The sequence below is a fragment of the Crinia signifera genome, chromosome 5 (assembly GCF_055691185.1).
Source record: "Crinia signifera chromosome 5, ASM5569118v1, whole genome shotgun sequence".
NCBI lineage: Eukaryota > Metazoa > Chordata > Amphibia > Anura > Myobatrachidae > Crinia > Crinia signifera.
The window spans coordinates 87,874,702-87,898,053 of record NC_139221.1 but is presented as its reverse complement, the minus strand read 5'-3'; the positions used below and the strand labels follow the sequence as shown (position 1 = coordinate 87,898,053).

Below are 23,352 nucleotides of genomic sequence, written 5' to 3'. Positions count from 1 at the left end.
GGCATTGCAAGTGTGGCCATCAAAACGCCGCCACTGCATATGCGGCGAACCTTGCCGTTTAGGGAATCCCCGCGATCCATTGTGCAATGTCATTTGTGTCCCCGTTTGGCATCCCATGCCGATTCCACGCTGGCCCATCGCTGTATGGGCACCACGATGACACCTGCAGTCAGCTGACAGACTGAACCAATTGCTCTGCTTGCTATCTGAGCTCTGAGCTGTACACCTGATCTCTGGACCAAGGTGTACACAGGTACTTTCTGGCTCTGATTGTGTCCCCGTTTGGCATCCCATGCCGATTCCACGCTGGCCCATCGCTGTATGGGCACCACGATGACACCTGCAGTCAGCTGACAGACTGAACCAATTGCTCTGCTTGCTATCTGAGCTCTGAGCTGTACACCTGATCTCTGGACCAAGGTGTACACAGGTACTTTCTGGCTCTGTTTGCTACCTGTGTCACTGCAGCTGCCTCCTCTTATCCACAGCCGGCTGACACTAGGGGGCACTGCAGCACACAGCTCTCCCTAGGCATGTGTTACAGTAGCTGGCCAAAAGAACTCTTCTGCTCCGTTGCCACAGGTAAGACACTGGCAGCACTATACTGAGTGTGTGGCACATGTGGGAGGTACATTATCTTTAATAAATGTGAGTACCAGGAGGTGTCTTTAATGTTTGCAGTATAATGTTTTACTACAGGTTTCTCATTGAGGTGATTTTTTTTTGCTTTGCTTCATGTGATTGTCGGGCTGACATGCACGCTGTATATATATATATATATATATATATATATATATATATATTAGCATGGTGGCGGCGGCACTCAGTAGAAAAGAAGAGACAGGAGACCTGATAACTTCCAACGTTTCGAGAACTTGCGATCCCTATTGTTCTTTGCACCTTGATAAAGGGATCGCAAGATCTCGAAACGTTGGAAGTTATCAGGTCTCCTGTCTCTTCTTTTCTACTGAGTGCCGCCGCCACCACGCTAATATACAGCCGGTCTCCTACGGGCTATACCTCGGCGGGCACCAGCTCATCACCTACACTGGGACGCAACTTGGAGTGCCGCACCGCCAACATATTGTTTATATCTATATCTATATATATATATATATATATATATATATATATATATATATATATATATATACAGGTTGAGTATCCTGTATCCAAAATGCTCAGGACCAGGAGAATTTTGGATAACGGATTATTCCGTATTTCGGAATATTTTAATATTTCAATTATGTATTTTGAAGTATCTTGCATGTATGCTGTATAAACACATAAAATACACACAAATATATTTTATTACCACGTAAAATACACACAAATATATTTTATTTGTTCAAAAAACAAGGTTTCAAAACATGAAACAAAATTTGTGTACTATCTCAGATATTGAATTTGAATGCCAAGCAATCATTTTCTTGCACATTTATAGTGCCAGTTACATATCATGTCACCAGTAGTGCTGTTACAAATGTCCCCAGTGAGTTTTTAGCAAAAAAAAATATTTTTTTTTCACTTTCTGGAATGTATGGTTTTCGGAATAATTCGGATAACGGATACTCGGATACGGGATACTCAACCTGTATATATACATATCAATCTTGGCAGCCTCAACATAGTGGCATGCTTTTTTTTGGGGGGGGGGAGGGCTGTCTATTTTGTCTGTCCCAGGCCTCACAATTTCTAGTCGAAGCCCTTATCATCCATGACACCACCCACCAAAAACAAAGGTTCCTGCATTATCATTGCAGCCATTTATATACTTATAGAAAGATTTCACAACACTAACAATGATCCGGTACAAGCTATTATATGTATACAATACTTTTGCATTGTACTGAAACCTTAGTTAATAAGCTTGCCACTCTGATATGACCTTTGTTATTTATTGCTGTCTAGACCTGATCACTGCTCTAACTTTTTGCAGAAAAATGATTTTTATTCCTACAGAGTACATTATAAATGTAATAGAGGAAATTGCCTCTGATGGGCGAGGTTTTTTTTCTCTACGACAGGAAATTTTAAATATATGCCTGCTCTTTGGGCTCAGATGATTTATTTAACAGGCACAAAATTTGTAACCTTTTCTTCTGAACGATCCACGGATGTTTCACATTTGTAAAGGTTATAAATTTGCCTATGTAATGAAATCTTTAATTTCAGGCTTAAATCTCTCTGAGACAAAAACCTGTAGCCTAAGATAAATGGCTGCATAATTATCTGGTTTTCATTAGTTTAATATGCAGCAAAATTAACAAAAAATTGTTCCACTCTGGCTTCGCTCCGGGTCTTCAAGGGTTAATATATAAATTTAATTTGCAGGCTTCAACATTCATTAGGCAAACACAAAGTTGCTCAAGGGGGTTTAAATATAATTGTCTCCACGTGCATGCTGGGAAACTTTCCTGGTCATTTGTATCAGAACAGCCACTGTAAGGGAATCATATGCATTGCCACTATCACACTGTCAACACTTACATGCAATGATATTCCCATATCTGTTCTTCATTCTGTTCTCATCTTTCTTTGCTGACTCCCACGGTGCTGACTGTCCTTCAAAGAAGCTCTAGGAAAAAAAAAATGTATTAAATGTTATGCCACATAGAAAAAAAAGTGTAATGTCCAAGGTTAGAAGCAAAATTGCCACAATTACTTCTTAAGAGACTTAGGGGGGTATGCAATGTGCCGCCGCTATTTCCGACGTGGGAAATAGCGGCGGCTCCCTATTCAATGCTGTCTTTAGTGACAGCATTGATGCGGGATCACGGCAGAATGGGCCCAACTTTAGAAGCTGTTGGTCCCGTTCTGCCGATAACGCCTGTGGATTGTCGCGATCCCGGCCGCAGATCGCCAATCCAAGGCCGTTTTCATGGCCACGCCCCCTTGAATCCCGCCTGTCGTTCTGCGGTCGATCAGACCACAAACGGGCCAGGATCATGGCTGTCGGCAGGGATCGACAGCCGTGATCCCTGATTGCATACCCGCTTAAGACAAAAAAAAGTGACTTTGACTAAAGTAACATAAACGATAGTCTTAGCTGTTCACTAGATGATGTCATTAGGCTGGAGGTCTAACCTAACAATCACGTCAGGTTATTTTGCAGAATATGGAATGTACATTGTATATTGTACCTTTTGCTTCTCCGAGCAATACCACCCCCGCTTCCTCTTTACATAATGAACCAAGAATAAGCCACATATACTGTAGCAACAAGAATGGAGATGCACGTGCTGTAAGACTAGAATGAGCTGCTACAAAGTGTATGTGGAACAGGCATAAGTCATTGGAATAAGGACCATATGCCTTCCAGATGTATTGTGATAAAAAAAAATCCCACATTTTCCTTCATTGTGGATACAAGACTAGGGCCTTTTTTAAAAGCATGCAAGAGACCACATTACCCTGATCATGGAGCAGAGCAGCTCTACACTGTATGTTATACTTCATTATTACCAGTGGCAGTTTTTACCTATGGCCTGCAGCCCCACCAGGTAAAATCCGTCACTGAGCTCAGTGTTAATGAAGCCAGAGGCACTGGCATCACTGTGACTGGCAGTGACTTACAATTGGATGTCCGACCTGCCAGTCACCAGAAAGGCAGTCCCATTGGGAGGAGTTCCCTCCCCGCGAGCTGCCTCTTTGGCTTCTATGGGCTGCAGCCAAAGCAGCCTATGGAACTTGGGGTAAGCGCATGTTCAGTACTGAGGTTGATCTGCATTGTAAAGGCACCAGAACCGTGGCAGGGACTGGAAGCAGCAGAATACAATAGAATAGAATCAACTTTATTGGCCATGTATGCTTGTGCACAGGAATGGATGCCGGCATTGCGGCCAGCAGCAACCCCCCTCCTACGATCACTATGGTGAGTAGGTGGGTGGCTGGCTGGCTGGGTGGATGTGGGTTTTTATGTGTGTTTGTTTGTGTAGGTAGGTGACAAATAGAGGGAAATAGGCATTTCCTTTCTCCATAAAAGATTAATACATAATCATAATAAGAAGGTAAATAACGTACAAATTAAGGGGAAAATATTTTCCTAAAGGGAAAATTGCTATTTCTTGTTAACAAATAATAGATTTACTTTATATTCTCTATTATTATCAGTAACGTACATGATCAATTAATATTACTTCCCAGCACATAACTGTATGTATGACTTTCACTGATAATAAATTATTTTCTTTTTTTTTTGAATTTACTAGATATTAGATTTCTGAAGAACAGACAGACACACTCAGTATTCAGATAATAGGTCAACCTATATTAGGTAAAAGGTCAATAGGTTGAGCAGGCAACAGGGTAAATAGTAAACATGACAGTAGTCAACACACATTTTTTCCAAAAACATTTTCCTTCCTTTTTTTTCTTCTACCTTTTCACGTTGACTATGATTGTAATAGTAACCTGCCCAACCTTGCTCAAAGCATGGTGAACAAAGCAATCCATGCGAGGGGATGCCTTATACCAATCAGGGGTCACAAATAGTTAAATTAATACATTGACACAAAAAAAATATGAATAAAATGTGTGTTGACCTTTTAGGTCAACCATTTCCATTTCAACATTCTGCTTGTGTTTGTATCTGTTGACCTTTTCAATTCTCTACCTTCGATGTGTCGACCTAATAACCCTGTCGACCTTTTGATCATATGGGGTCAACCTAGTGATTGTAGACCTAATATGGGTCGACCCAATGGACCATATGTAACATGTTTTAGCTCCAATGATTATTTAATTTGTTATTTCACTGCCTATCAGTGGCGGTTTTTACCTATGGGCTGCAGGGCTGCAGCCCGTCCAGATAAAATCCTCCACTGTGTGAAGCCAGATGCAGTCTGTTAGACTGCAATGGCTTCACTGTGACTGACATTGACTTCCTGTTGGAAGTCCGACCTGCCAGTCACCCAAGGCAGTCCTATTGGGATTTTCCTTCCCTCTGGGATGCCTCTATGGGCTGCTGCTCCTGCAGCCCATAAAAACAGAAGGACAATACTGTGCCGGACCCAGGACCGTGAATATGCTTCTATGGACTGCTGCCGAAGCAGCCCATAGAGGCTTGAGACCAGCTCATGCGCTGTATCGCTATGGGGGTTGGGACTGGCAGTGGGGACCAGCATGTAGCTGCGGAGGGGGGCCCGAGATTGCGGCAGCCCCCGTCCTCCACAGAGGTAAGAGCCACCACTGCTGCCTATACAACAATCCTAGATTATGAACTCTAATTAGCAGGTTTATAGATGAACAAATCATGAAAATAACATATTGTTTTCAAGCTGTGCATGCATGTGTTTATACAAGGAAACCACCAGCATTTATTGCAGTGTGGACACATCTGGCCGAAGAGGTCATCCTGTGATAGGATGTTAGCCCATCACATGACGCTCATTTCCAATTCCTAACTGTACTACAATTGTAAAATTTACTTTCCGTGAAAACTTTTTAATTTGTTACTTAAATTCACAAAATAATGGAACAGTTATAGTGTTGCATAATTCTTCCACGCTATGAAAATATATCTGTGTTAGCGAACAGTTGAGTGCAATAAACTAGAGTCTGTCGTTTCCCAAGTAAGCAGACAAGAATTACAGTTTGCCCATGAAACCGGCAATGAGCTTGAATGCTTAATTATTCAAATGACATAAATACTATCTATATGAAAATAAAGGCTGTATTTATAATTAACAAAGGGTGCATTATAATTACATTCAAAATCATTTGCATAATTTAAGCTGCTACAAATTGATGAAAGGTTTTTCATGTCCATTTAATGGCAAATAATAAAATATAAAAGGATTGAAGGGGTTATATAGAGTAAAGTGATGAATGTTTTCCCCCAAGATGGTATTTCACTGCTCATTACAATGTTTGAATGAAAATCAGATAAAAAAAAAATATACAGAAAACAAACAATAAAGCAGCCTATGTACTGTCTGTGAAACTGGAACAACAAAGGATGCATAAAACGATAAGCGGAAAATATTTATATAGGTAGTAAAAACGTGTTTGCTGCAATTAGATAAAATAGGTGAAAAGCAGCAGACTGGAAAAATGTTACATGATATAGTAACCAGTAAATACCACACTTCTTTTATAGAAGGAGGTTCTGGGTGGTGGTGTGGAACAAGGGAGGAGGAAATAAAGTTGTCTACTATATTGCAGTATACTGTAGGTGCTGTTTATTTTGTCTAATGTGATTTTTTGTTTACAGTCTAACAATGGCTCCCCTCTACTTAGCGAGGCTATGACCCTATGTCACGTACTTCCTATTAAGCAGAATATATTCCTGCCATGGTGTGCACAGAATATTTGTGAAACTTGGAGAATGAGAGCATTAGAAAGCAGTCTAGCAACTATTATTAGGTACACTCTTTCCACATGTACGCATACATATACACCTTAGGGCTAACAAAAATGACCCCTAGAGGATATTTGTGCACATGGTAAGGAATACAGCCAGTAAGCTCCATTTTGGGCAGGGGCCGATGTGAATGGCTAAGTATTCTCTGATATTCCGAATGATCAATATTCCAAGCCCAGGCATGATATTTTAATCATATCAGCTCACTCAATATATTATACAGATCAATTCCTCCTGCTCTGATATATTGGGGGTTATTCTAGTTCACGCTTTCTGACAAAATCCTTCTTAGATGGACAAAACCATGTGCACTGCAGGTGGGGCAGATATAACTTGTGCATAGAGAATTAGATTTGGGTGGGGTTTTACTTCAAAGTGAGATCTATATTGCAGTGCAAAAATAAAGCAGTCAGTATTTTCCCTGCACATAAACAAAATAACTTACCCAAATCTAATTCTCTCTGCACATTTTACATCTGCCCCCCTGCAGTGCACTTGGTTTTGTCCATCTAAGAAGGATTTTGTCAGAAAGAGTGAACTCGAATAAGGCCCATTGTTCCTAACCCAGCTCTATCTCAGACTTATATAAAAGATAATAACTGCGGCTGCTTAAGGGATAGTCAGTCCCTAAAAAGTATACAATAAGCAAAGAAAATAACCAGCGCTGGCTGTGTTTCTCAAATAATTTGAGGTGTGACGGTTTCTTTCAAATAAAAATAATCTAATAAGATAAGATGCAAAACATACATGTAAAATCTGGACACATATAATAAATGAATTGTTACGTTTAAAAAAATGTGTGGGAGTCCCCTTTAAGACACGATTGAACTCCTATATCCAGGATAAATATGCACTGGGAGGGATGTCTCTATTATATAGCAGCGATATATTACCACTGGTAATATATCTGGTAATATATAAAAATTATTTTTATTTGAAAGAAACCGTCACACCTCCAATTATTTGAGAAACACAGCCAGCGCTGGTTATTTTCTTTACTTATTCTATCTCAGACTTGCTGTAAACAGCGACAAACGCAGCAGCAAATATCAAATGCTAGAAATGTCAGTATTATTTGGATGGTCACTGGAGTTTGGATGGAGAGGAAGATGTGGGGGTAGGGGAATGTGATTAGTGTGGTAATATTGGAAGCATGCATGTGAATACAAATAGTGGCTTGCTGCTAATGGTGGCAGGAGGATGGTTTGAGTGTTGCTCTATTAACAGTGTTAAATCCACAGTGTGACATGTACTTACACTCAGTGGTCGAAGTGGAGCCCGTATACAGCGTTATGTCATACCGACACTTCTTCGACCACTGACCTGGAAGTGATTTTTATTTATTTAAAAAGTGTGCAGCAGGAGGCAGTTGAAGGTGTCCAGCCTGCTGCACCTACAAGACGCTGCTACCCTAACCGTACCCCGCCGGAATCTGGAGCCCACATAGGGTGCCGTTCTCCCAGGAGAAGGAAGCAGCTGCACGCTGTTACTCACAGACAGCGTGCGCTTCCATCAAGCAGCATGGCCATCTGTCACACACAACGGAGACGCCAGACCCCCACCAACCCTATCTTACTGCTGCCGCTGCCGGGCACCCGAATGGGAAGAGCCCGGGTCTCTGTTCCTGCCGCCACCGGGTACCCTGGTGGGTTGTGCCCGGGTCTCTTCCCTGCTGCTGCCAGGAGCCCACATGGAGTGTGCTGGCTCTTCCCCCTGCCGTTGCTGGAGACCTGCCGAGGTGTGCGCAGTGAAACAAGTCTGTAAACTTTAATATTAAACCTGCGCCCCCAACCTTCCCAAAAGTACTCCCCACCCTGCTTCCCCACGGTCCATCCCCCCCTGTTCCTGCCTCCCCGTGGTCCCTGTGTCCTCAGATTTTGACTCAATCTGTGTTGCATTGTGTTGGCTCAATCCGTGCGGCCAAAAGTAAAAATTTTCTTAATCCATTTGTCATAACATGAATTTTGGCTCAATCTGGGTGGCATGACGTGAATTATGGCTCAATCTGGGTGGCATGGTGTGATTTTTTGGCTCCTTCCATTTGCATTTTGTCTCTTTCTGTGTGGCATCATGTTTAAGGGGCAAGTATAAGGGGGTCTACTAATGTGTTGCATTATGTATATAAGAGATATATGACACACCCCTTTTAAGTGACCACACCCCTTTTTTCTGGAGCATCGTCCTTCAATTTTCCATACCCCCCACTTTAAAATTTCCACTTCGACCACTGCTTAAACTTCAGACTCAGAGGCATGCGCACATGCTGTTCAGATCTGGTGTTATGCGCACATGGGCAAATTCAATTACCGAATTTCTATCATCAGCCAACTTTATTATATACACTTTTACATTTTACTCCTGAAAGCTTCCTGTGCAATACACGGCATAAAGACTATAGTACTAACTAAAACAAATACATTGAATAAAAAAATAATATGTACATATAAATAAGTAGCAGCCTCCTATGCACTTTATCTCTGGATGCACAAGAACACACACGGAATGCAGAATAATCTGTAGTTTAGTGACAGTAATTGCCAGCTTTATGTGATGTACTCCGGTTCTAGGCACACTTACATTTTAATACCTTTTCAGTGTATAACAAATGACTCTTCGTCTTATACAAGACCTACGGCTTTCCTTTATGGATTCTCATTTTGGATTCCGCTACCTGGCTCTATAACACTTCAATGTCTTTCTTCATAAAGTGGAAAATGCAAATATATTGTTAAAATGGTATGGCGTTACTGTAACCTTCAATAACTGGATTTATAACACAGCTAACAAAACTCTATAGTGAGTAGTTTAGCGACTCATGAATTTTATATTTTCATATTAATTTCAGGAGAGAAGTTTATCTCTGATTAAATTCTCTAAAATATTTTTGATAAAAGAAAAAAATCCAATTTAGGAAAGAATGACTAAAATAGATTTTGTAAGTCTACATAACAGATGCACGGATTACAAAACAAATGACTTATTTCGATTAGTATCATTGATGGGACTATTATTTAATTGTAGAGCACATGAAGCGAGGTTCTTTGAAGTGATCATTATAAAAAGAAATAAAAAAAATTTAAGACCCCACAGCCCAATAAATAGTGGAAGGAACATACAGAAAAATTACACAGTATGTGGCTGAGCAGCTATGTTAAAGACAATTTGACAACTTTGTATATATATACAATAGGTACTTATTCATGAAGCTGTATGGGCCCATTACACGTGTGGAAATAGTAGTTTCTGATTGTCTTAAATAACAGGCTCATTCATCATCAGCATTCTGATGTGGGACACAAACTGCAAATTTTAAAAGTGATTGTTTGCAGGAACTGATGCCATTCTCAGGATGGCATTGGTTCCTGTGGTCCATGCTTCAAAGAGGGATATGTTTGTTTCCCCACGTGTATGCATGAACTCACCCTCAGAGCTACTGAAACGCATTTGCAATTGCGTACACAAGAATTGCATACACAAGTATATAAAGAACAAGGAACATCATGCTTAAGGGTAGCCCTACAGCTACATAGACTGGACCAAGCAGTAGTCATGCAGTAGCCATGTGTTAGTTTGTTAGAGCTCGCTGCTGACGTCAAATACACACCCCAAAAATAACCAGGACAAGCCTCCTTTTTTTAAAACAGTCCCCACTACCATTACGTTAACCTCTCCCCCCCCTCCCGATAGAAGCCTCCCTGCTTGCGCCGAAGTCTGTGTGGGGGGTAGGAGGGCTCCCGGGGACACAGGCAGCGCAAGCTGCCACCCCCCCTGGGGGGAGCTGGCAGGGGCGATGTGTACGGTGACTACGCAGGGCTGCCGTGGAGTCACTACGCTGACTACGCTAGGCAGCCGTTGGGCTATGCTGACAATGTAGCTTAGCCGGGCACCGTGATATTACACAAGAACCAAAATTAGTTTGTTTAAAAGATGTCATGTTTAATGTATAATCCATGAACAATGCATTGGTAAGAATGTTTCATAGAAGGCATTATGCTGGTAGAGACAGCTGCAGGGTCTATTTCATGAAGGGGTGGTGTCATAACTTGGCGATGTGGCCATGCCCGTGGGGGGAAAAAAAAACAGGAAAATACTCCATGAAGTGTACCTTGTATAATGCAGCAAAGACTAAACTGTTATGCAGAGCAGGACACTAGGAGTGACATATGAGCAGTACTAAAGACAGCAGGACACCGGGATTGACCGATGAGCAGAGCTGGAGACAGCAGGACACCGGGATTGACTGATGAGCAGAGCTGTAGAGCTACCCAGGATAGCCAGGGAAGCAGGAATGTACAGCAGGTGAAACATTACAGCTATCTGGGAACACCAGAATGGACTGATGATTAGCTGCGGGACAGTTGGTTCTACAGCTGGAATTAGCACTGGAGTCTTTGGTAACCAGGATCAGGTTTAGAAGACTGCTAGCAGAGTTTGTACAACTGGCAATGGCGATTCCATAGTGCTTGGAGACTGAACTTATACTCTCCTGGCTGTTAGATGATTGGCCATGGTGATTGGCTGACAGTAAGGCTTTGGATTGGATCCAAAGCAGTCAGCTGATCCAAACTAACATGGCTGCACCCAGTGCTGGGAATGGAGGGAAACAGCAGAGTTTGCAAACATGAGGATGCTGTAATGGCCACTAGACCAGCAGGAGACTGGGAACATGTAGCAAGACACACCTGCTGCCGGCAAGGAGACACTGGAAACAAAGGAATAGATGACATGTGCCACTGTACCCAGTGCAGACAGTTGAGAACCCAACAGGGCAGTACTGCCAATCCCCATTTCATGATATAATCCTTAATAACATGCCCTTTTATAATTTGGGGGATGTTGAGGAGGTGTACAATGATCATTTATAATAGCTGAACTTCAATCTCTGATAAAAGATCTAAGCCAGGCATGTCAAAACTGTTGCCCTCCAGCTGTTGTGAAACTAAAAGTCCCATCATGCCTTGCCACAGTTTTGGTATTAGGGAATGCTGGGCATGTTGGGATGTGTAGTTTCACAACAGTTGGAGGGCAACAGTTTGGACATGCCTGATCTAAGCTGTAAAGAGATACCATTTCCAAGCTTGTTTAAAATATTTTTAAAAAATAACTGTTTTGGAAGTGTTATTCTGAGGCAGTGGTTCCCAACCCTGGTTCTCAAGTACCCCCAACAGTGCACGTTTTCCAGGTCTCTACACAGAATCACAAGTGAAATAATTAGCTCCACCTGTGGATCTTTTAAAATGTGCCTTAATAATCTGTGCTCCTGCTGGGTGATCTGGAAAACGTGTACTGTTGGGGGTACTTGTGGACCAGGGTTTGGAACCACTGTTCTAAGGGGATGCGGTTAGCATCCTGGTGGTCAGAATACTGGCAGTCAAAATACTGATATAGGCATCCTGACTAGTGGCCAGAAGACCGGAGCTGGAAAGCCGACATTGAGGAGGATACCAATGCAGGAGTCTCGACTGTCGGCATCCCAATCGTAAGTAGTAGGGTGGGAGGGAAAGGTTTATGCAGTGGATAGGGTAAGGGACTAAAGGAGAGAATTAGGGTTAGGCTGCATGTAGGGAGGGTAAGTATAGTGACTAGACCCCTGTTGTTTCCCAACCTCCTAACACTTCCTAGTCCTAATGATCCTAGTACCAGACTAGGCCTGCATGTCTCATTCAATCCCAACTCCTTAGTCCCAATAAAACCATATTTGCCAACTTTTAATGAAGCATTTCAGTGAGATTGTAAAAAGTGGATGTGTACATCCATAAAAGTGGATGCGAAGGCATAAAATTGACTTCCATCCAAATGAAAATGCTTTCCTAAGGAATTAAAGTCTGGCACATAAATGTACTCTCAATTGGCCATTGGAAACTTTATTTAAAAATGTATGTAACCCATTGGGATCATTGTGACTTATAACCAATGCAAGGAAATTATCTAATTGAAATGTTTATTTTCCTGATTTTTTTCAGTATATAACAGCTACATCATGGGGGTAAGGTGCAATCAGAGCGATTACTAGACTTCAGGGAGTTAGGGAGATCGCTATATCATGGAGTCTCCCTGACATTCAGAGAGAGTTGGCAAGTATGACTACAACGAATGCATGACATTTAACATTTTAAAGTAAGCTATATGAAATGTGAAAAGAAATTGCCCTTTTGTTAAAATGTGAACCTAGACTTCAATTCAATCAGGACAGACAATATATATTATTGACAAATATAAATGCCATAACCATTGTCCCATTGAAATGCCGAAAATGGACACTGCCAGAAAAATCTACGGTATATAGCAATATTTAATATGTAGTAACTATATTCTGCAGAAATATATTGCATCTGTGTTAAAGGAATACAAATCAAGCTTTCAGGTGGTAAATACCAAGTATAAAAGCATAAACAGTTAAAACTGTTGACAGATCATACAATGCACACATCCTATAACAAATGAACATAAAACAGATTACTATGAGCAACAACCAAAAGCTTTAAACTATATGCTGAGCAAAGCAGCCCAGAAATTACAAACATGATTGTAAAAGAATCCAACTGCAGGGCTGCACTGATTTAATTATACCTGACCTGATCCTTATGCAGTCCTGCTGGTGGCGCTGATTAATTAATTGACCCGGTCAGCTTGACTAAAACTCATCTGAAAAATAGGCATGGCATTGTGTGTTTCTGCTGCTTGTCCCCAGGTGAGGTTAAATGTAGAGCAGGAAAGGGTTGTTATTGTTGGCATACAATAGCTATAATATTAGATGTATGCCTTTATTGTAGGGAGTTGTAAAGCACTACAGCAGTTATATGCACATTCCCCAGGATAAGCTAGATGCAGAATTTCACAATACGTGTGATCCTCAGCTTTACTGACAATTCCATCATGTGTGGTTTAAAAAAAAAAATCAATGCCATCACTTCTACCCCTTTTCCATTGTCTCAATAACCTGTGCTGGGTTATTGCCAGATCTACCCAGGTCATGGCTTAGTGTAGTAGGGTTCTTGTTGTGTTTTGCCCAATTGTAGCGTACACCGTTCCTGCCAAAAAGAAAAAGCCTAACCAGTCTGAACAAGCGGCTAAAGCGATGACATCTGTGATAGTGGAACATCTCCGCCAATTGGATTCTGATGTCTAAGCATGGACAAATATTTTGAAGCTGAGAGGTAGAATCAGCAGGCATTTAGGTCTCAATTGATGGGTATGCAAGAGAGACAAATGTCCTTTTTAGAACGCACATTTTCCTGTGGTTTCATGCAGCCAGCACAACTTCCTCAACAGCTCCCTAACTACCCACCAAACCCATATGACAGGGGCGTAACTAGAACTTAGAGGGCCTCATAGTAAAATTTTGAATGGGCCCCACAAAATTTGCACCGAGTCATATGAATAAAATGTACAAATGTAACAGGACAAGGATAGAAGTGACAAGGAAAGAGCCAACAGAGAGGTGACAAAACCAGGACAGAGGTGACAGGGACACAACAGAACAGGGGGGCAATAGAGATGGGTGACAAAGACAGAACACAGGAGATGGGATAGAGACATAACAGTGGGAACAGGAGAGAGGGGATGGCAGGAAAGAGGTGAAATTGTCAGGACAAATGTGACAGAATCAGGATAGAACTGACAGGGAGAAAGTAAGAACAGAGATGACAGAATCAGAACAGAGTGAACAGGGGTGGCAGGGACATAACAGTGGGGACAGGACAAAAGACAAGGCAGGACCGGGTTTGGCTGCAGAGGGGGGGTTAGTGTTAGGCTGGGGAAGGTGGGGTTTGTATTAGGCTGTGGGCTGAGGGGCTTACAGTAGGTTAAGGCACTAGTGAGGAGGGATAGGGTTATGGGGGGGGGGGGGAGGGTAAGGGGCATATGGGAGAGGGTTAGGGCAGTTATGGAGCCCTGTCAAGACTCTCCATATTGGGATGCCCCCCCCCCCCTGCTGGTTTATTGTATGTATCCCGTAACATGACAGAGATGCCAAGACCAGGACAGGTGGAGCAGAGAAAGGACTGAGGGGAGAGGAGTGACAGGAACAGGACATAGGTGACAGGACAGGGACAGAGATGATAAGGACAGAAGAAAGGAGTGACAGCACCAGGACAGAGGAGACAGGAACATGTCAGTTAGAACAGGACAGAGGTACCAGGACAGAGGGGACATATCAGATCAGTGGGGTCAGGATGGAGGGCAGGAATAACAGTACAGTGAGGACAGGGACAAGACAGTGGGAGAGATGTGGCCCGCTGGCTGTAACAGAGAAACTTTCTTTCTGTGGCTGGGACTGGGGTCAGCAGTGTCAGTGCAACTTGGAAAATCCTGAACACTACTATTGTACAGCAGGACCGGGCATTCTAGAGCATGTTAGACAAACACACATTTTGTCTTGAGCAGAGGCAATTAGCAAATAAATAAGGGCAGAAACATGGCATTTTCTGTGTGTGTTTGTGAAAACGCAGATATGCCCAGGAAGTTTTTGGGTGGGTCTGTGACATCAGCAATGACCTGTTCTTGAGCAGATTAATGGAAGCCCTAGACTTACTCAGATGGAAAAAACTGTTTGATGTTTGAGTTTTTGCGAATGGATCTGTGAATACATCGGTATTTGCGATGAAATCGCATTTTTGCAATGGGCGGTCTTTCTTTCTGTCTTGGCGCTGACTTTATGATTATGTAACTAGTGATCCATGCTGTATTAGGCCTATATACAGTCAGCTGCAAACAGGGTGTCACCAAAATAAAAACATTGTTATTTTGTTGTTTTATTCATCAAAATATTTAATCACCTTGTGATTACCAATTATTTGCTACTTCAAGTATAAACACCACAAGCAGCTACAGCAAATGCAGTGCAATTCAGTTTCTAATGCTGATTAGAGAAAATATTAGACAATGTTTGCTAATCTGCGCATATTCAATCACTTAAACTGCGGTCGCATTCAAGAAATGGCAGGGGCTGTGACCCAGCATTGGGAGGATGGTGACGCAATGATGGGGGGGGGGGGGGAATTAGGTGTGGTCCAGACAACGGAGGAGCATCTGCAGGCCTGGGTGCCGTCAGAAGCAGTTGCTGCCAGCCAAAACATGGCGGCCCAACAAATGCCTTTGCAGTTAGGCTGCACATGCTGGGCACTACCATAAACATGCAAGCAATTTTCTCTTCAGCGTTTGCATTGATTGCAAAACTTTGGAATCGCATCGCGGGGAGGGAGGGACCCGACATGCTGAGCAGCCTTTGCCCTGTGCTGGATGCCCCCCCAGCATGGCAGTGGAAGGAGTTGTAGTTTTGTGATTTCTCACAAAACTACAACTCATGTTGGACTAGGCCCATGATACTGTACATAGCCTCAAATACTACATTTTAAAAATAAAATATTTCAAGAGAAAAATATTAACTTGAAATCAATTCAGAAAACTCTCTCTGTGCCAAACAGAATGCAGCTCCCATTTCTGAAAAACACATATAATGCGCTAGAAACAATGTATAAATATATAAATTTATTAAATAGAAATTACACTGGCCAGTGTTAAAAAATCAGATTGTTACAAACAATTTCATTAGAATATAAAAAATGGAGAAAAAGACTAAAAAAAGGGGGGGGGGGGGGGGTTTAGTCCGCCATCAAAAAAATGTTTTATATTATTTTCCCACAGTCATTTTTGAGCTAAAAAATCTGAGGAAGCCGCTGAGTCCCCACGGAGGCGGGGAAACGCGTTATTGAGCTATTACTTTTTCATCCTGAAATACAGGCGGACCTGCCCGTGATACCTGCATAAAGTGCTACTTTACCGGAGGACACTGTGATCTCTCCTAGAAGAAGGAGCCCGGGTTCCCAGGAAAGTACCATCAATATAAAAGCACCATTGCTAACAAAATATAAAGCACACAAACCTGGGACTTCCAGTGCAGGTACAGGGAGGATACCTCCCCTATTTTTTATTTATATTTTATTCAATTTTTTCTCCATACATTGAATTTATGTCAGGCCAGACAAATATAGTGTGAGAAGGTTTTATGCATAGAGGAATACAGACATCCTCCACATATCTCACAAGGAGAACCTATGATTGAAACCAAATAAACCTCTCAATCTCCATACAAGACTGTGGGAAAATAATATAAAACATTTTTTTGATGGCGGACTAAACCCCCCCCCCCCCCTTTTTTTTAGTCTTTTTCTCCATTTTTTATATTCTAATGAAATTGTTTGTAACAATCTGATTTTTTAACACTGGCCAGTGTAATTTCTATTTAATAAATTTATATATTTATACATTGTTTCTAGCGCATTATATGTGTTTTTCTGTTTTGTTCTTGCATACCTCGGGAATAGGCAATTCCCTCACTCTATGCGGCTGGAACCCACTGCGCACATATACCAATATATTTATTGGGTACTTGTACACAGTGGTGTATTTGGGTCTATACCCCAAACATATTCAACCAAGATAGTGGTTTATTGAGTTTAGCGCCGATATAATTTTCTGTGTTTGTTTGACGTTCTAGCTCCCATTTCTGACTGACTTTCCTTGCATCTGCCTCTCTGGTCCTACCTTTATCTCTAACCTGCTACAATAGTGCACATAAGATCAAAAGAGAGGAAGAAAAACTAAATGATTTATTCTGTAAAAGCCTGGGGCTCAATTCATTAGTGGTTAGAAATATCTCCTCAGATTCAGACCTATTCCCATACACAATGGTAATAGAACAGGTGTTTAAAGCTCACTTGTAATGAACTCTTTAATTACTCAGTGAAAAAATCACAACTATTTCTGATGCAGGGAAAATAGAGGAAATGAAGCCATTTATCACTAACATACTGATAAGTGGGGTACGGAATGAAGTTTGTTCAACCTTTTGCATCTTTACAAATTCCTTTGATGACTGTATTATAGATCTACACTAATGTATAAACACAAAAGGGGCCTACACACTGGGCGATACTGCTGAGCGATCTGGATGTAGAACACTCAGATCCCTCAGCAAGCTCACTCAGCATACAACGCTACACAGCGATGTGTCAGTATTGTGTGCTGAGCGATCTGTCAGGGCTATTGTTCTCCGGTGAGAACTAGATTTACCCAGCATCGCTATGGCCCCTATACACGGAGGGATCAATTAGAAATGCCCTGAAATCATCCCGTGTGTGGGCCCATAACTCATTCATGGGCAGGACAGTAACATAGATTTTTGTGTATCTCCAGCTGAATTGAGTTGGCTGGATCTTCGCATGATAATGGAATTATGGGGTGGGAACTGGGTAACAACACAGGACTGTTTAGTTTAGTGGGGGTATAGCTAGAAATCCCATGCTAGTGTACTCTGAGTAGTATGTAGGGAGAAATGGGTAGCCTAGGGTGACCAACTCATCCCTTTAATCCGGGACACATATTAATTACACAGGTTCTGTGGCAGTTTAAAACCAGGTGAAATGGAGTCTTGAGGTGTGGCAGTTTAAAACCAGGTGAAAGCCAGCCACAGTGTCACGCTAGGGGTACCTTGTGGATCTGTCTGAGGCCTGGAGGTTGGGTGTTTGCGACTTGAAGGAGACTGGAGAACAGCAGGTTTGATATAACTCTTTATTGTAGCACCAACATGAGAAGGTAAGACCATAAATGAAACTGCAGGCCGAAGAACCCAGTGGAATACCTGGGTAACAACTGAAAGTCCAGAATGATGGGACTAATCCCAGAGTCTCTGTTGGCTTACAGGGAAAACTGGTGACTGGCTGCGGGTGCCGACAGCAGGGTGGAGAAGCATCAGCAGGCACGGAGGGCTGGCAGTAGGTGCGGATGCAGACAGCAGGATGGTGAAGCGTCAGCAGGCACGGAAGACTGGCAGTAGGTGCGGATGCAGACAGCAGGATGGTGAAGCGTCAGCAGGCACGGAAGACTGGCAGTAGGTGCGGATGCAGACAGCAGGATGGTGAAGCGTCAGCAGGCACGGAAGACTGGCAGTAGGTGTATCTGGACGACAACAGGAGTGGAGATGAGCCAACAGACCCGGGGAGCTGGCAGCAGGTGCAGCTAGTCGACAACAGGAGTGCAGATGTGTCAACAGGCATGCAGGGCTGGCAGCAGGTGCAGCTGGACCACAACAGACGTGAAGATGTGTCAACAGACACGCAGGACTGGTAACAGGTGCAGCTGGTCGACAGCAGGAGTGGAGATGTGTCAACAGACACGCAGGGCTGGCAACAGGTGCAGCTGGTCGACAGCAGGAGTGGAGATGTGTCAACAGACACGCAGGGCTGGCAGCCGGTGCAGCTGGTCGACAGCAGGAGTGGAGATGTGTCAACAGACACGCAGGGCTGGCAACAGGTGCAGCTGGTCGACAGCAGGAGTGGAGATGTGTCAACAGACACGCAGGGCTGGCAGCCGGTGCAGCTGGTCGACAGCAGGAGTGGAGATGTGTGAACAGACACGCAGGGCTGGCAACAGGTGCAGCTGGTCGACAGCAGGAGTGGAGATGTGTCAACAGACACGCAGGGCTGGCAACAGGTGCAGCTGGTCGACAGCAGGAGTGGAGATGTGTCAACAGACACGCAGGGCTGGCAACAGGTGCAGAGATACTGGAGACTGTAGCAAAACCTGAAAGGGCTGGAGGCAGAGTGCAATTTGCAAAGTCCAGGAAACAGATGTAAAGCTGTAAGGGCTGGGAGCAGAATGCAAATGCAGGTATCCAGGTATCAGGTGTTGAACTGCAGGTAACGAAGACAGGAATCAGGGATCTCACAGAGCAAGGACAGGAGCACAGGCTGAAGCTTCCTCCCAAGGGATTGACAACAAAGTACTGGCGCTTGTATGCCCCAGAGGGCTCTGCTTTATCCCCCAGGGCAGATCTTGATTGGAGGAGTTGAACTGGGGCTCTGAACCATTGGCTGGCTACAACAACATGGCAGCGCCCGGACTGGAGACAAACAACCTTGGCTGGTTCTCATGCTTGATGCGCTTGCCGCAGGCCCCAGGAAGATGGTCGCGGCCGGAAGACCCAGACGCCGCGCTCCCCGTCCTGCACCCAGACGGATAGCCCGCAGGCCCCGCCGCCGGAGATGAACAGGTGAGCGGCGTGTCTTAACAGCGGCCGTGACACACAGAACCTGTGTAATTAATATGTGTCCCAGATTAAAGGGATGAGTTGGTCACCCTAGGGTAGCCTGTTTCAGATGCACCTAATGTTGTGGCTGTGAATGGAAAACAGTGGGCCAGGCGCATTCTTGCTTGAAGCCGCACATATTTTCTCATGTTTTTCTGTGTGTCTTAGGGGTGGTTTTACTAAAGCTTCTAAAAATTAAAAGTGGTGATGTTGTGTATAGCAACCAGAGTCCAATTATCATTTCTCTATTGCATCCTTAAATATGGGTGGCTGCTATCCTTATAACTAGAAGAGAAATATTGCCCTGTGAAAGTACAGATGTGCACATGCGAATTGCGTCATAGCAGGTCAAGTGCATATGTACGCTCCCACTACAGACCCGCAAGCAGGGCCGGATTAAGCCTTCGGGGGCCCAGGGTCACTTTAGACAGGGGAGCCTTGTCATTACTGGCTGCAAACTGCACGGGAGAATATTAGACTGTCAAAACACAGAGTAAAGGCTGTATAAACTTGGTCAATGGGTAATTGGGGATTAATATAAACATAAATATATGTAGAAAACACCACAGGAAAAGCCTGTGTTTGTCCCTCTGTACCTTACTCTGTAGGAGCTCTGACAGGCTCAGCGTTGCCTCTAATTAAAAACCCTCCCATGACAAGGACGCTGCTGCCGTCCTCCATGGGCCTGAGAAGCATACGATGAGTTCCACCAAGCAGAGCTCAGCACAAGCCTCTAAGCCTCTGACCTCTTGTGCAAAGTCTCATGGGACGTATTCAACTCCCAGTAATGCACTGCACACTTGTGCAGTCAGTGTGTCTTGGCTCCCGATGCTCAGCACCATTAATCAGTGTCACATTGGCATATAGGAGAAGCTGCAGCACCACCTCACTCCCATGTATAAAACCTTTAGCAAAAAAAAAAGACACATATGTATTGTAGCCTAGCCCTGTTTGAATGAGAAAATGAAAAGCCTGCATACAGAATGATAGCAACACTGTGATTGTCAAAATAACTACAAAGTTGTATAGTGTCTCTCTCACCCTAGGGTCTGTTTGAGTCAAACCAACATACAGGTGCACATACACACAGGAGAGGATTGGGAATGTAAGTGACCTGTGTAGGCAGGGCGGCCAAACCAAATGAAGACAGGACCAACACACAAGTAAAAGTGGTCAATATGCATTTTGAATATCAGTTTTAAATATGAAAATAAACAAAAAAATAATATATTGCTCTGCCTAAATATACTCCAAACCTAAAGCATCCTAATGACATACTATACAGGTAGCAACCTAGTGCCTAATACAGTGGATCCCAAACTGTGTGCCGTGGCTCCCTGGGGTGCCTCGGGACATATGCAGGGGTGCCGCGGCTTGGTGGTCTAGGACCAACTCAAATTATTAATGGTTAATTATTTATGAGCAAAACCAGTGCTGGTGGCTGCCAATCATATAATGTGTACAAACAGAAGCAAATACTGCCCTTTACCACATAACTGCCACTAAGAATCGCATATATACCCAATCTAATTAAAAATATTGGGACCTAGGGGTGCCGTGAAAAAAATTCTGATTCTCTAGGGTGTCGTGAATCAAAAAAGATTGGGAACCCCTGGCCTAATATACTGAACAATACAGTACAATACAGAGCGCACCCCCACACAACCCAGGCAACATTCTATTCACTTACGGAAAATACAGAACAAATTATAAAACACACACTGCATCCTAAAGACACAATACACACAATACAGAGGTCATTCTGGGAACTATTACACAGTATATTCAGAAAGGTACCAGCATAACTTAGATATCCGACAGTCAAAAGGTCAACATGAGCGTTTTCACTATTTTTTGAGACGACATGTGCCGACAGGTGGTATTTCATGCCCTACCATCCACTAGGACAGGATGGGAGAATAAAACAGTGTGCCGAGCGCAGCAAGCCATGCGAGGGAACGCGGCGCATTTTTTAGTGTCCATGTCGATTGTGTCAACCCAGTGTGACTGGGAAAAACAGTGGGTGACAGGAAGAGGGTGAAAGGAGCAGAAGTGGGCCCCTAATGCTGAGTACACACCAGGACGACAAGGGTCCGATCCCATCAATCTAGATCCAATTCCGAACCGATTGGATGTAGATTGTGTGGTGATTGGGCCCTTTTCTGTCCTGGTGTGGACCGATACCGATCCGATACGCAGTCCCACGGGTCGGTTGGACGTTATTCAGATCCTACCTGCAGCAGGTAGGATCTGGAAACAACCATACTCCCGGGTGCGGGTAGCCATCGGATCGGACTCGCTCACGGTGCACATTGTGAGTGGGTCATGAACGCTGCGTCATTGTGAGCGGGTCAGAAGAAACACTGACGACCCGCTCACGATGTGCATCGTGAGTGGGTTGTCCTGGTGTGTACCCCGCATTAGTCTTTAGGGGGCCCAATGCACTGCACCTGCTGCACCAATGGTAGTTTTGACTCTGTTTCTGCATGTATATTTAGCTGTACACATTTCCAGAGGAGTACAACTCTGACTAGGCAGAAGATTTGCCTAGGTTACGAACGTCACCTGTTGCATTGCAGGTTCATATACAAGCGTATTGTGGCAGGGACACCATACTTCCACATGAGGTGAATGTGGAAGATTCAGTCCAGGATTTAGAGCGGCAGCAGGGCCAGCGAGATCCAGTTCGGGTTTTAACAAAACCTTTTACTTCCTGTTATATATTTGTCCAGAGCAGAGGGCCAGTGTTCCCAATGCCTTTTAGTGAGTGGGCCATAGCCTGGGCGGAATGTGGGGATTACATCAGGGATTATCTGGAGTACCCTTATTGTGAAGCCTGCTGAAACCTTTCATTGCTGTAACCAGAGAACTGCATTGCTATGTCCTAAGAAATGCCATAGGTGCAAGTCTGCAATACTGGACTCCGCAACCATTCTGTCTGTGTTTATCTGCAATGACACACACATGCATGCATTAACCACCTGAGCATGTGCGTGGCTAAATCAGTTAAGATACGCTATGAGGAACCAATATAGTTCTCTGCATCAATTCCAGTTACACTCCAGAGGAAAGTGGACTATACAGTAGGTCACAACTAGCTCAGCTATTGTGGTTGACCTACTGGTGTCACTGGTAGGCACTAAAACTGTTATCCCTACCAATCCAGAAACTAATAACCTCATTGTTTATAGCAGCATTTATTTGCTGTGCTTTAGAGACTCTTACCGAATACTAAATATTTGTTGACAAGGTTAAAGGTTACATTTATAACGAGCAATGTCAGGTATGGCAGCAAACTACTCATGTATCTCCTTACTTATAATTGTACACACATATTCATCTTTGTGCAATCAAAACTATTTCTTCCTGCAATCATTTGAATATATAATAGAAATCAATGTATTTATTCTCACTCATACTGTATGTCAGTCATGCTATCTTACAAATGCAAAATACAACTTATGAGTAAAAAAAAGATTGAAAAGAGGTTGGAACTTGGCAGGAAAGGGGATACAATTCCAAATTATTCCATAGTTAGATAAAATCTTACTATGGCACATTAAAGTAGAAATGCAGACTGTTGATTGGCTTTTCACGCGTTTGTAGTAAATTAGGTTTATCCATTGACCGCAAGGGATCAATAGGTGAACAGCTATTCCCACACACCAGTCAGAGTCAAGTGGCTATTTGCCTACTGAAACCTGTCATGTTGCGGCTTTACTAGAGGTAAGTGCTCATTACTGGATCAGGATATTTTATCATTAATCTTCTTCAAGACAGAGGAAGTTCCTCCACTTGCCGACCAGCCTTTAGCTGGTATCATTGTAACATGGTGACCCCAGGCTTTGTAGCATGAGAAGCTCATCCTGGCATAGGATGTTTGCAGCCTGTGCAGTGTGAC

The 23,352-nt window shown here is 43.3% G+C and overlaps 1 protein-coding gene across 10 annotated transcripts in view; it reads right to left on the bottom strand.

The window, feature by feature from the left end:
- Positions 1–23,352, bottom strand: part of PTPRM (protein tyrosine phosphatase receptor type M) — a 647,098-nt gene that overhangs the window by 95,851 nt on the left and 527,895 nt on the right. For all 10 annotated transcript variants that reach the window (XM_083187611.1, XM_083187612.1, XM_083187613.1 and 7 more), the window contains one exon: positions 2,491–2,578. In XM_083187611.1, the coding sequence (XP_083043737.1) occupies positions 2,491–2,578 (88 nt within the window). The remainder of the gene's footprint in view (positions 1–2,490; positions 2,579–23,352) is intronic.